Below are 12765 nucleotides of genomic sequence, written 5' to 3'. Positions count from 1 at the left end.
AAAAAAAAAATCAGGAAAATTTTAATTTCCTGGGAAATATTTCCAGAAAAGATCTATCTTGTGAAACATTAAATATTCATATAAGTTAATCTATCATCCACACCTAACATGATTACAGTTATAGTTGTAATAATTAAAGAAATATATTAGATAATTCAAAGAAATACTAATTTAATATTTCCTCAAAAAATTCGGCAAAGTTTGATGGAATTTGTTTATGAATTGTTAAAATTTTTTATTGTAACAACACACACAATTATTTTAATGTAAATGTCCGGTTGATTTTATACATGTTGCATTTATATTACCTAAGTCTGGTGTTTCATTATAAGGGAGAATAATTCTTGTTTCATGTATCTCGGCCCCTCAGGAGGCTGTCGTCATGGAGACGCAGGTGCAGTGATGCGGTGTGATGTGGTGTTTCTGCACTTGATGCTGAATTGTCGTTTTTCTGTCACTAACATTTTAACACTGTCAAAGGTGTGATGTCTTTAATTGGCGTGTGAGGCAGCAGGACAGAATTAGAATGGAAATATGTGCAAATATTTTATGAGCACGTAAGCGTGCCGGAGTGTGTGGGTCCTTCTGCAGGCCGTTTCCCAGCATGCCCAGTTAAATGACTTTTTCCTGCACATTAAAAGATAAAAGTTCTGCGTTTGCAGGGCGAACGCTGAGATCTCAGACAGAAAACCTGTTGTAAACACAGCAAAGTTTGAGCTTCCTTCTCATTAATGTGTGATTATTTCCACCTTTTAAAACAGCAGCAGTGTTCCTAAACTTCCAAAGTTTTTCCTCTCTGCAATGCAGGAGGAGGAGGCGCTGCGTGCTCAGGTGAAGGACCTGGAGGAGAAGCTGGAGACGCTGAAGATGAAGAGGACAGAAGACAAAGCTAAGCTGAAGGAGCTGGAAAAGCACAAGATCCAGCTGGAGCAGCTGCAGGAGTGGAGGACAAAGATGCAGGAGCAGCAGGCCGAACTTCAAAAACAACTCAAAGAAGCAAAAAGGGTACGGAGCTGCAGGTGAAGGAGGTCATGGAGGGGATGGAGGGGGTAGCTGCTGCTGGATGAGGAGAGACAAGTCTGAAGAGCCAAGATGAGTTTGATCAAATTAGTGACAGGATTCTGGATTAATAAAAGGTTGAATCGCTGTCCTCAGAATAACCAAAAGGTTTCTCTGTATGTTCAGGAGGCCAAAGAAGCCCTGGAGGCGAAGGAGCGCTACATGGAGGAGATGTCAGACACGGCCGATGCCATCGAGATGGCAACGCTAGATAAGGAGATGGCCGAGGAGAGAGCAGAGTCTCTGCAGCTGGAGGTCGACTCCCTGAAGGAGAAAGTGGACGAGCTCACCATGGACTTGGAGATCCTCAAGCATGAAATAGAGGAGAAAGGTGCTGAAAATGAGATGAAAGTTGTTTTAAAACCTCATCAAAACCTGATTAAAGCTGTTGAGTCCATGAATATCTCACATTTATTAATATCTGCTCAACTTTTTTTTTGTTTAAACTATTTCGATTGTTTTAAAAATTTCCTCTTAAAAAGATTGAAGATTTGAAAACTGCTTATTGCAATGAAATATAGTTTTATTTCAGCAGTCTAATGGTGGCTGACTGGCTGAGGTTTTATTCGTCTCAGGTTCAGACGGCGCTGCTTCCAGCTACCACGTGAAGCAGCTGGAAGAGCAGAACAGCAGGCTGAAGGAAGCGCTGGTCAGGTACTGGACTGCTTGTTGTGTCACTGAAAACTCCCTGTAACACCCTCTGAGCCTCAGGACCTCATGGCTTTTTGGGGTGATTGTGTCAGGATGCGGGACCTGTCTGCATCGGAGAAGCAGGAACACGTGAAGTTGCAAAAACAGATGGAGAAGAAGAACACCGAGCTCGATTCTCTGCGGAGCCAGAAAGAAAAAATGCAGGAGGAGATGTCGTCGGCGGAGAGGACTGTTGATGAGCTGAAAGAGCAGGTCAGAGTGTTGATGTTTTATCCAACAGGATGGACCTTTGTGCTGTTATGGGTCCGCTAACAGCAACAATCAGTGCTGGCATTGCTTAAGGTGACGTGATCGGTTTCAGGTGGATGCAGCTTTGGGGGCGGAGGAGATGGTGGAGACTCTGACAGAGAGAAACCTGGACCTGGAGGAGAAAGTCAGGGAGCTACGGGAGACAGTCACTGATCTGGTGAGTGAAAAGCAGCAACGTAAAGAGCAGAAGAAGAAAAGCTCAAGCAGATGCAGAACTGGAGCAGATGCAGCCTTCCATCCATCATTTTACCAGCCGCAGAAATGACATGGCGCAAAATTTACAGCACTGCTGTTGGAGAGAATTCCAAGTCCTCCTGTTTGCTGACTCATTTCATGATTATTACTGACCACGCAGCTCCCTCTGGTGTTAGACGGAGATAAAAAGGAAGAGTTCTGAAACGGCAAAACATCATATTTCTTTGTGGATTCTCGTCTTTATCATGAAGGAAGCCATAAACGAGATGAACGACGAGCTGCAGGAGAACGCCAGAGAGACGGAACTGGAGCTGAGGGAGATGTTGGATCTGGGAGCGGCAAGAGTTCGAGAGGCCGAGAAACGAGTGGAGGCGGCTCAGGAGACCGTAGCCGATTACCAGCAGACCATTAAGAAGTACCGCGAGCTCACTGCTCACCTGCAGGTTTGCAGCCGCGCCTTTGCGACTGCTTCTCCTCCTTCCAGAGATCGGTGCTGATCTTTCCTTTGTGTCTGCTGCAGGAGGTGAACAGGGAGCTGACCAGCCAGCAGGAGGCCTCGGCAGAGCAGCAGCAGCAGCAGCCGCCGGCAGAAATGTTTGATTTCAAGATAAAGTTTGCAGAGACAAAAGCCTACGCCAAGGTCAGACAGGAGCAGATGTGTGGATGATGAGTAGAGGAGGAGGGTTGAACTGAAAGATTTAAAGTGTTGCTGTTTCCAGGCCATCGAGATGGAGCTCAGGAAGATGGAGGTGGGTCAAGCCAACAGACATGTTTCCCTCCTAACGTCCTTCATGCCCGAGTCTTTCCTTCGTCACGGTGGAGACCACGACTGCATCCTGGTGCTGCTGCTCATACCCCGACTCGTCTGCAAGGTAAAGCCGGCGCTTCACATTTCCAGGAAGAAGCAGCCGTCGATATTTTGTTGAAAGGAAGATTATCTGGATGTCGGTTTCTGTGTTTGTTAGGCTGAGCTGATCAGCAAACAGGCGCAGGAGAAGTTTGACCTGAATGAAAACTGTGTGGAGCGATCCGGCCTGAAGGGAGCTGTCGGGGAGCAGCTGAGCTTTGCAGGCGGTCTTGTCTACTCGCTGAGTCTGCTGCAGGCCACGCTCCACAAATATGAACAGTACGTTTTTATCTCACACCCTTCAGCAGGCAGATAATTCATGCATTTACATTTTAATCCGAAATATATTCCCCTCTCATCATCTGCTTCTGAGTTGTTGGATGTTTGTGTTACCTTGAGAGGTTTCATGTGATTTTGCAGTGTGGCTCATTACCACCCCACGCCTGAAACCTTTTACATATACAGCCGTTATTCTCGTCCTTGTTATGATTTTCAGCAAATATTTTCTGTTTGTTAGAGCTCTAGCTCAGTGCAGTGTGGAGGTCTATAAGAAGATCGGTTCTTTGTACCCAGAGATGAGCGTCCATGAACGATCGTTGGATTTCCTCATCGACCTGCTTCATAAAGACCAGCTGGACGAGACGGTTAACGTGGAGCCGCTCACCAAGGCCATTAAATACTATCAGGTATGGATATGTGGAACACACACAGGGTGAGAAGATGCCCGTTTCACATGAAGCTAATATTCCAACCTGAAGGAACATCTAGTCAACGATGTTGTCTTTATGCTTATATTCAGAAATGAATCCTACTTTGGTTGATATTTGTCCTTCTTCAGCACCTGTATAGCATCCACCTGGCAGATCAGAATGAGGACTGCACCATGCAGCTGGCTGATCACATCAGAGTGAGTACCAACACGCAGCAGTGCGTGAAAAATTTGAAGAGAATTCCTGCTGTCAATCTGCTTCGTGTCAGCGAGCCTCAGAAATCTGCTGGTTTCAGCTTCATTTGAGCTCCAACGTGTTTTATGTTATGAACATGTTGATCTGATGTCTGTTTTCACCTCATGTGCTCCCCTGCAGTTTACCCAGAGTGCCTTGGACTGCATGGCCGTGGAAGTGGGCCGTCTGCGGGCGTTCCTGCATGCGGGTCAGGAGAAGGCCGACCTCGCCGTGCTGCTGAAGGATCTGGAAACTTCCTGCAGCGACATCAGGCAGTTCTGCAAGAAGATCCGACGCAGGATGCCAGGAACTGATGCTCCTGGCATCCCAGCCGCGCTCAGCTTTGGACAACAGGTAACCACGCAAACCAATAGGGGTGGGGAAATCGAATCAAAAAATCGAAAATTGGGATTTTTTTGCTTTTTTTTTAACAAAAAATCAAATTTTTTTTCAAATAGAAAGAATCCATTATCAAATTTTTGTCATTTTTTATTGTTTTTATCTATCTTTTTACTTGCCTTCTTGAGCATTTTAGCAGCAGAATGATGGTCTGGCTACTATGTTGTTTTTTCCTAATCAAAATCAAGAAAAATGACCAGCAAAAAAAAGGTTTCATACATTTATTTTGTTTTTAATCTACAAAAATCAGCTGTATTGTAAAATTGTGAGAATCGCAATTTAAATTAAACCGGCACCCAAAAAATCTGAATCGAATCGGGACAAAAGCATATCATCACAGCCCTAGCAACCAAACTTCTTATTATCTCGTCTCCACCACGTTATTTTTAAGGACTCATAGTCATTTAATTTTATGTTGTGCTTTTATATTGGCTGCTGTTTTTTTTCCCTCACAGGTGTCAGACACGCTGTCAGACTGCAGGAAACATTTGACATGGGTGGTGGCAGTGCTGCAGGAGGTAGCAGCAGCTGGAGCTCAGATGATGTCTCCTTTGGGCGAACAGGAAGGACTGTCGGCCGTCAAACTGGAAGACGTTGCGTTCAAAGCTGGAGAACAGGTGTGTGCAAATCTGACCTAAAAAAAATAAAGCTTTTCCAGCGTTCCTTTAGAGCAGCTGAATGATTTTACATGCATGCACTTTCAGATATATGGATCTCAGGGTGCAAACCCCTACGAGTATCTGCGACAGTCCTGTAGCATCGTCATAGCAACCATGAACAAGATGGCGACTGCTATGCAGGAGGGAGAGTATGACTCAGACAAGCCTCAGAGCAGGGTAATGCTAAGTGAAGAATGAGCTGTGGGCATATGTAGGTGACCTTTCAGCTGGTTCTGTTTTCACATCTCACTGCTTGTCATCCATCAGAACCCTCCACCGGTGGAAGTGCGAGCTGCAGCTCTGCGAGCAGAAATCACAGATGCTGAAGGACTCGGACTGAAGCTGGAGGACAGAGAGACAGTCATCAAAGAGCTGAAGAAATCTCTGAAGATTAAGGTAAGAAAGAACAACTTATTCTCATACATCCAGGCATAAGAAGCATGTTTCATTTCATTTATTTATTTATTTATTTTTTTTAGGGAGAGGAGCTGAGCGAGGCCAACGTCCGTCTCAGTCTGCTGGAAAAGAAGCTGGACAGTTCATCCAAAGACGCAGACGAACGGGTCGAGAAGATCCAGACTCGGCTGGATGAGTCCCAGACTCTGCTCAAGAAGAAAGAGAAGTAGGAAAAGTTAAAAATGTAGATTTTACGTACACTACGGCAGATCTGAAGATCTGTGTGACCGCTTCCTCCTGTCTGCAGGGAGTTTGAGGAGACGATGGACGCTCTGCAGGCGGACATCGACCAGCTCGAGTCGGAGAAGGCAGAGCTGAAACAGCGAATCAACAGCCAATCAAAGATGACCGTCGACGGGCTGAGAGGAAGCGGCTCGTCGGGAATTGCTTCAGTTGTCACGGGAATAGCAGGAGGTGAGTGGAGGAAAGGATCGCGCAGACTAAAGCCAGTAAGGAAGCAACACAGAGGAACTGCACACGCATGTAGGTTTTAACAGCTGGGTTTAGATCAGGTGGTAAATTAATATTTGTGAATTAAAATTTAACAAAGGCGTCAAACATTTATTATCATTTTAACTCAACTTCTGAGTATAATTTCTCTCTTTTGAACATCAGTAACTGTTTCTCCCTATTTTCATCTCTCCTGATTTGCACACTTATTCAGAGGAGCCAAAAGGTATCTGCCTGCTTTTCTTCACGTCTGCTGTGATGCTGCTTCTGCTTTCAGAGGAATTATTGTCTGTGCATGCTTTGAAGGCAGTTAAACATCACAAGCATGTTTTATTCAGGGTGTCTGCAGGTCTGGAAACAATGAAAAAGGCTGCTTTTTAAAAAAAATATTGTTGATATTTTGCTTCAAAATTTTTTAAATGTTCAGTCTTAATTATTAAGTTTCACATTCAGGTGTCAGCCAAGACAAAACCACCTCCTCTGGGTGGGGGGAGGTTCCAATCTTCCTTTTGTTTAGTTCACATTTGTGTGCTGTTGTAAAGAAACTTTAGCTGAAAACACTAAAATTGCAAAGTATTATTTAAAAATGTGAGATTGTCCTGGTTATTATTATTCATCCTGTATGGGCTGAATTTCACGAATCCGTCCAGTGTGAATTTATTTTAAGACTATAATTTTTTTTCCTTTTATAAAGAAGAAAACTAAATAGCATTAAAAGAGTGAAGAGAAGCTAAATATTTTAAAAATACAGTTGGGCTCATATGTCTTCATACGCTTTCATTAAAGAAAAGCTGAATTTACAACAGTCCCTCAAATAACTGGAGACTTAAAAAAAGGAACAATAACTAAAAATTTGCAAAAATATCATTTAGTAATATAAGACACTGTTTATTTTATTTAATTGAGTTGAAGAAAGAAAGAAAGAAAAAACAAACAAACAAATGGGTCCTGGACAAATGAGAGACTTTTCTGTTGAACAGTGGGACAAAATACCTGTCAACAGGTGCAGAAGTCTGACTGAGAGGAACAGAAAACACCTGACTGGAGCGGAAACATTAAAGGATTCTTCAACTAAATAGTAGTTTATGAGTGATGTAATATGTAATAAACTATCTTATTTGTTGGCTTTTTAAAAAACTATTTCTATTGAATCAGAATTAGAAAATAATGTGATGATTTTCATAATTTTTTTAATTTATTATTACTTTAGTCAATTTCAGCTTATTTTACAGGCAGCTGTTTTTTTCCTTCTTTAATGAAAGGGTATGAATAAATATGATCACACCTGTATGATATGATATGACATGACATTAGGAGTGGGACAAATCAATTTATATCAATTTATTGATTCAGTAATCAATGAACCAACAGCCTTGAACCAAACTGCAAATGTCTCATTTTAATTTAATGAGGAAAATACTGATATCTGAAGAAGTGTAACTTTAATAAGTCAGACTGCACTACCCTTCTTATTGTAAAAAATATTTAGTTTGAGACTCTAAACAGGAATAAAGTTCACTTTATATCCTAATTTATTGTCTTAAAATTGGAATATTTTTTTCTTTTTCTTTTCTGTAATGAGAACATCTAAAACTTGATATGCAAAACATTTTTCTTTAAGGTGTCTGATTTAAACTCAAAGTTAAAATTAGATTTTGATTTTTTTTTATCACTATTATTTTAGAATGAACGGAAGCAATTGTGTTAAATGAGCTACGATTAGCTTTTTTTTGTGTGTTTTATTAGGAAATATGTTCCAAATGAATGAATCCATTGAGAGATGCTTTGCAGCAGATTTAGCTAATAGTTCATGATGTTAATCAGCTAATATAACAGAATTATTGAAACATTTAATCATTATCTACTGAATAAAGGTGATATTCTATTAGATTCAAACTTATTTATTTTCTAATTTGCGTTTTTCATTTTAATATTGTTTAATATTAAAGATGCATGAGGACTGTTGGTTAGTTTCTTGTAACAAGTTATATTCGCTACTTTACGTGTAAAATATTAACTTTCAAGCATGAATGTTGTGGAAGGAAATGTGAAAACAAATAATGTCAAAAAAATTCTGGAGTCTAAATGTGGAAGTACAGCGATTATGTTGACATCAAAACGAAGCTTTGTGTGTGTTCTGTGTTGATGAGATGTTCCCCATCTCCTCCACAGCCGGCATGGTCTCTGGCGTCGGCTCCGCTTCGGGCGTTCAAGTCATCGACTCTCCTCTGCTGACTCAGCAGATTGAAGCTCAGAGACTCTGCATCAAACACCTGAAGAACGAGAACAACAGACTCAAGGTAGGAAGTATCAGCTTTTAAACATTATTCAACAATGACCTTTTAAAGATGTGCTATGTAACTTTAATACCTTTAAACTCTGTTCATGGCTTGTCTGATGGCACAGTGACATTTATTATGTGCGTCCAGCAACATCGCAATACCGCACTTCACAACTTTTTATTATGCGATGTGAAGTTGCAGCTGATGCAATGCAATACCATGTAGCTAAAGGGCTTTTATTTTTCAATACAGCAATACTGATGCCAGTACTTTTTAATATTCATTCATTTTCTAAACCGCTTAATCCAATTCAGGGTTGTGGGTACATGACATGTCAGGGTAATCATGACATATTGTCTCAGCAACGGACGCTGATTATAGACATATAGGTGCTTTGTCGCAGCCATATATTGAATCAACCAGTTTTTAAATGTTACATTTAGAGCACGGCTGTTCAAGTCGGTCCCGCGAGGGTCCGCAGCCCTGCAAGTTTTCAACACAACCCTGCAACAACACACCTAACTTCATTGGCTGTTGGATCCATTTCATTTGGGTCAGGTGTGTTGAAGCAGGGATACGTTGAAAACTTGCAGGGCTGCGGCCCTTGTGGGACCGACTTGAACAGCCCTGATTCAGAGGCTTGCTGGAGGATGACGCATTTGATATTTCACACAAGTAACCACTCGTTCTGACTTCCTGGTCCACACTCTAGATCAGGGATCCCCAACCCTGGTCCTCAAAAACCGGTTTCCTTCAGGTTTTCCAGCTGTTCCTGCTGGAACACACCTAACTCAAGACTCAAGACAAGCTCTGCACAATACACATTGCACTTGGAAAACCTGCAGGACACCGGTTCTTGAGGACCAGAATGGGGATCCCTGCTCTGGTTAGTGGTTTTTGCGCAGCGAACAGAAGGGGCTACATGTTACTCCTCCACATTGTGGTGGAGAGGAACTTTAGACACAAACAGGCAGCCAGGTTGCTTGAAGGAATGCAACTGCACTGCATAGAGGAGAGAAACTGAAAAAAAAATATCAATGACATTGTCTTAGTATCGATTGATACTAATACCAACATAGGTGTCAATATTTTTTTTTATGTTTGGATCAATTTGCACACCGACACTAGTGCGTGGAAGTCAACACACTTGCTGTGTTAAAGCTGCACTGTGGCTGATTCAGCAATGAAAGGTGAGCAGACATGATGGGAGGAAAATAAAGAGACAGCAATAAGAAGCGATAAGAAAAGGGTTGACATCAGACTGACTTTTTCTGAACGGAGAGAGCTCAGAGTTGAGGTAAGATCCAAGATGGATGCTGAATTCGCCATCGATCGGGAGCATATGACTGAAAAAAGTTCATTTCAATCTGGTTCATGATGTAATTCAACATCAACTCGTTTTTTTTTTCCGTCAGGCGGAAAAGATGCGAGTTCAACTCGCCTCTCTGCCTCCGCTCCACGCGACCAAACTTCCCTCCAAGGAAGGTCGTCCCGAAGTGCTCTCCAGCGCCCTCTACCGCAAAACCGACCAGCTGCTGGAGAACTTGCTACAGATGAGTGCAAATGTCAAGGTGGTGGACATCACTGGAAAGTCTCCAGGTAATTTCTCGTCATGATTTGATGCTTCACCTACATTGCTGATCTGTTGCAGACTTTTAATTTCCAAGTTATTCACGCCATTATTTCACCTTTTCTACGATGCCTTTACATTTTTTTCGTCCTGCAGTGACACCTGGTGCTCAGCTCCTGGAACAGACGGCTCGACTCCAGTCACTGAGAGACACTCTGGACAGATTAAAGGTATCATTTTAAGCAACAAGGTCTAAATTGTAAGAGTACCGTTTCTGCTGCCGAGGTTATTGATCATTTCCATCATTTTCTCCCTTTTCCTGCTTCCATCAGGACGAGGTAGCGGAGCATGTCGTCAATCAGCAGCCAGGAGCTCGAGTCTCTTCTGACTTTGCAACTTTCCCCTCAACCACATTTGTAAAGGTAAGAGCACTGCTCCAAACGTCTAAGTCAGGTGTGCCCAAACCTTTTGCCTCCAAGGGCCAAACTGAAAATGATCCAGTGAGCCACGGGCCCAAATGCTGCAGCTTTAAAGGTGGAGTATGTAGAGTTTTCAATATTTTCAAAATAACTTCAGTAAAAAAATAACTACAATCATAATTAGAAAGTTTTTTTTAAACATGTAGTTTCCAGTCTGTCCATATTTGATGTGTTATTAAATTACAAGTTTAATTAATTAATTACAAGTTATTTTAATTATTGTTCAATAGCAAATACAGTGTATTTTTTTCTATCTAGGCAAATCTCTAACTATGAAACAATAATTACAGCTACTAAACTTTAACCAAGTGCAAGGTGTCAACAACCAGAAACAGTGCATGTGGAACAAGGCAAGTTGTTGTTACGTAGTGGAAAACATGAAGTTGATCTTTAGACAGTACCAGTCTCTCCATGTTGGGTTGCACCTGGCTCACTGACAAGGTCGGTCAGGGTCCCTCTGAGTCTGGTCTTATTGGTGTTCATGACACTGAAAGTGTCTTTTCATCAAGCTCTGTAGGGCATTAATATAAACAATGACTTTAGGGCCAAAAGCAAAGTGTTGGCGGGCCAAATTTTTGCCCGTGGGCCCCACTTTGTGCACCCCTGGTCTAAGTCTTTCGTCTCTTTGGGATTTAAAAGGTCCGATACTGACGTCAAATATCATCATCTGATCCCTACATGTTTCTGTTCAGGCGAAGGAGGAGAGACACGGTGAGACCGTGCTGGTGGGTCGGGTCATGGTGCCATGCCCCCGCGGGCAGGAGCAGGTCCACCGCCTCGTCCTGTCCCAGTCTCAGCTGCAGAGGGTTCACAGCATGCTGCAGACCTAGACTTCACCCGCTCTGTAATGCAGCCTGGAGCAGATACACCCCCCTCATCAGCTTCGCCGCCATCATCCAAAGCCACAAACCAGGAGCTATTTCTAGTGTTTCATGGAGGGTTACGACCTGGAAGTTATCTTCATCCTTGAAATGAAAGCAGCTCACTAGATAATCGTCACTCATCAGTCATCTTAATGTCACTCTGGGTTTTGGACATGTAGCACTCGTCTGCTCTGAGGCCGATTAGATGATTGACAGGCATTTTATTGTTTTGAAAGCTTTTACAGGAAGTTTGTGAGTCATTATTTGCTCCTTTGGTATATTAGATTATCTTTCCATGTGGACAAATGATTAGATAAAACCAGAAATGGGAAGATTTAATGTTGGACTAGTTGTAGATTATTATTTTAAATAGCATTTTTAAGTGTTTTATCTGCAGAGAGACTAAAGAAAATAACAGATTAATAGCTAATGGAAAGGTAATTAAGCTAAATAACTATAAAACCTGGGATGTCAGTTTCTTCAGACTAAAATGCAGTTGTTGTGTTTTCATATTTATGTGAAAATATGTTTTATTTTAAACAATGTGTCCGTCTGAAGTCCTGCATACTGTAAATTATGGAGTGGATGTAGACTGAAAAAGTAGTGATACTCCTGCACTGCCGCATGTTGCCCAGATCCACTAAAGCCTTTATCAGAGTATTTATTAACCTTCTACTGGGCCCAGTATGGTTTATATTAGGCCAAAGCCGGATGGTGTTTCTATGTTTCTCTCTTCAACTGTTCAGGATATAAAGTATTATTAATGTGTAGTAAATTTTAGGTGAATTTAAGTAACGTGAACTTGATCATCTAAAGGGAAGAAGGATTATGGGACTTCCATACACTTGAGGGCGTTGAACTGTGGTTTCATTATCAGAATTTGAACATCATCTTGTTTCGTAGGTGAAAATTTTGACACTTTAATTCTTAATTCCTCCTGAATTATTTTGGGCTGGTTGACTTTACTGGATTAACTGTGACACTTGGAGGAAAAACTTTTATACCTTTTATTTAAAACACAATCTGACTGCACTTGAGGTCAGAGGGTTTAAATTATTCACTATTTATTACACTGGAGGTGTGTGTTGTTGCTTTTACATGCCTGTTCTGTTCAGATATGACAGTTTTTACTTTGTCCGAGTCTAAAACCCGCAGCAATCGGTCACCTGCCTTAGTTCTGAGTTGTTTCAAGCAGATTTCATTAAAGTAACATCTTTGCCACAGAAACTTTGTTTCTCTTCACCATGCTTGCCATGACTGAAACCACTCTAACCATTTTATCTACTTATGTCTACACAGGACTGTCCTTAACTTGAAGGTTTATTTATTCATTTAACGGGCATAGAGCATGTTTAGGAGGAAAATGCAGACATTTCTACTGAATTCAATGTTATCCAGCTGCAACCCTGCAGCTAGTTTTACCTTTTCCTCGTGTGGTTAATGGCTGTTGCACAACCAATAACTGATCAATAAACTAATTAAAACCAGTTACTCTGTTGGCTCTTACTGTCTTGAAATCAAACACCCACATTCATTTTTTTAAAAAAAAGTGTAGAAATCATGTTTATTTTAACTTTTAAAGTCATTTTCAAGTTTACACCT

The 12765-nt window shown here is 41.6% G+C and overlaps 1 protein-coding gene across 3 annotated transcripts in view; it reads left to right on the top strand.

The window, feature by feature from the left end:
* Window positions 1–12589, top strand: part of dctn1b (dynactin 1b) — a 35191-nt gene extending 22602 nt beyond the window's left edge. For all 3 annotated transcript variants that reach the window (XM_079262710.1, XM_079262709.1, XM_079262708.1), the window contains 23 exons: window positions 371–394; window positions 808–1005; window positions 1186–1390; window positions 1635–1713; window positions 1803–1962; window positions 2072–2176; window positions 2466–2657; window positions 2735–2854; window positions 2934–3086; window positions 3180–3340; window positions 3579–3747; window positions 3900–3968; window positions 4147–4359; window positions 4860–5021; window positions 5109–5240; window positions 5331–5459; window positions 5543–5685; window positions 5767–5933; window positions 8142–8269; window positions 9667–9850; window positions 9978–10051; window positions 10154–10243; window positions 10993–12589. In XM_079262710.1, coding sequence (XP_079118836.1) covers window positions 371–394; window positions 808–1005; window positions 1186–1390; window positions 1635–1713; window positions 1803–1962; window positions 2072–2176; window positions 2466–2657; window positions 2735–2854; window positions 2934–3086; window positions 3180–3340; window positions 3579–3747; window positions 3900–3968; window positions 4147–4359; window positions 4860–5021; window positions 5109–5240; window positions 5331–5459; window positions 5543–5685; window positions 5767–5933; window positions 8142–8269; window positions 9667–9850; window positions 9978–10051; window positions 10154–10243; window positions 10993–11130 — 3195 coding nt within the window. In that variant the 3' untranslated portion in view covers window positions 11131–12589. The remainder of the gene's footprint in view (window positions 1–370; window positions 395–807; window positions 1006–1185; window positions 1391–1634; window positions 1714–1802; window positions 1963–2071; window positions 2177–2465; window positions 2658–2734; window positions 2855–2933; window positions 3087–3179; window positions 3341–3578; window positions 3748–3899; window positions 3969–4146; window positions 4360–4859; window positions 5022–5108; window positions 5241–5330; window positions 5460–5542; window positions 5686–5766; window positions 5934–8141; window positions 8270–9666; window positions 9851–9977; window positions 10052–10153; window positions 10244–10992) is intronic.
* Window positions 12590–12765: the final 176 nt, after the last annotated feature.

The sequence above is a fragment of the Telmatherina bonti genome (genome assembly GCF_933228915.1).
Source record: "Telmatherina bonti genome assembly, chromosome: 22".
Classification (NCBI taxonomy): Eukaryota; Metazoa; Chordata; class Actinopteri; order Atheriniformes; family Telmatherinidae; genus Telmatherina; species Telmatherina bonti.
Note: the sequence above shows the minus strand (reverse complement) of the source record. Positions and strands in the feature narration are given on the sequence as shown.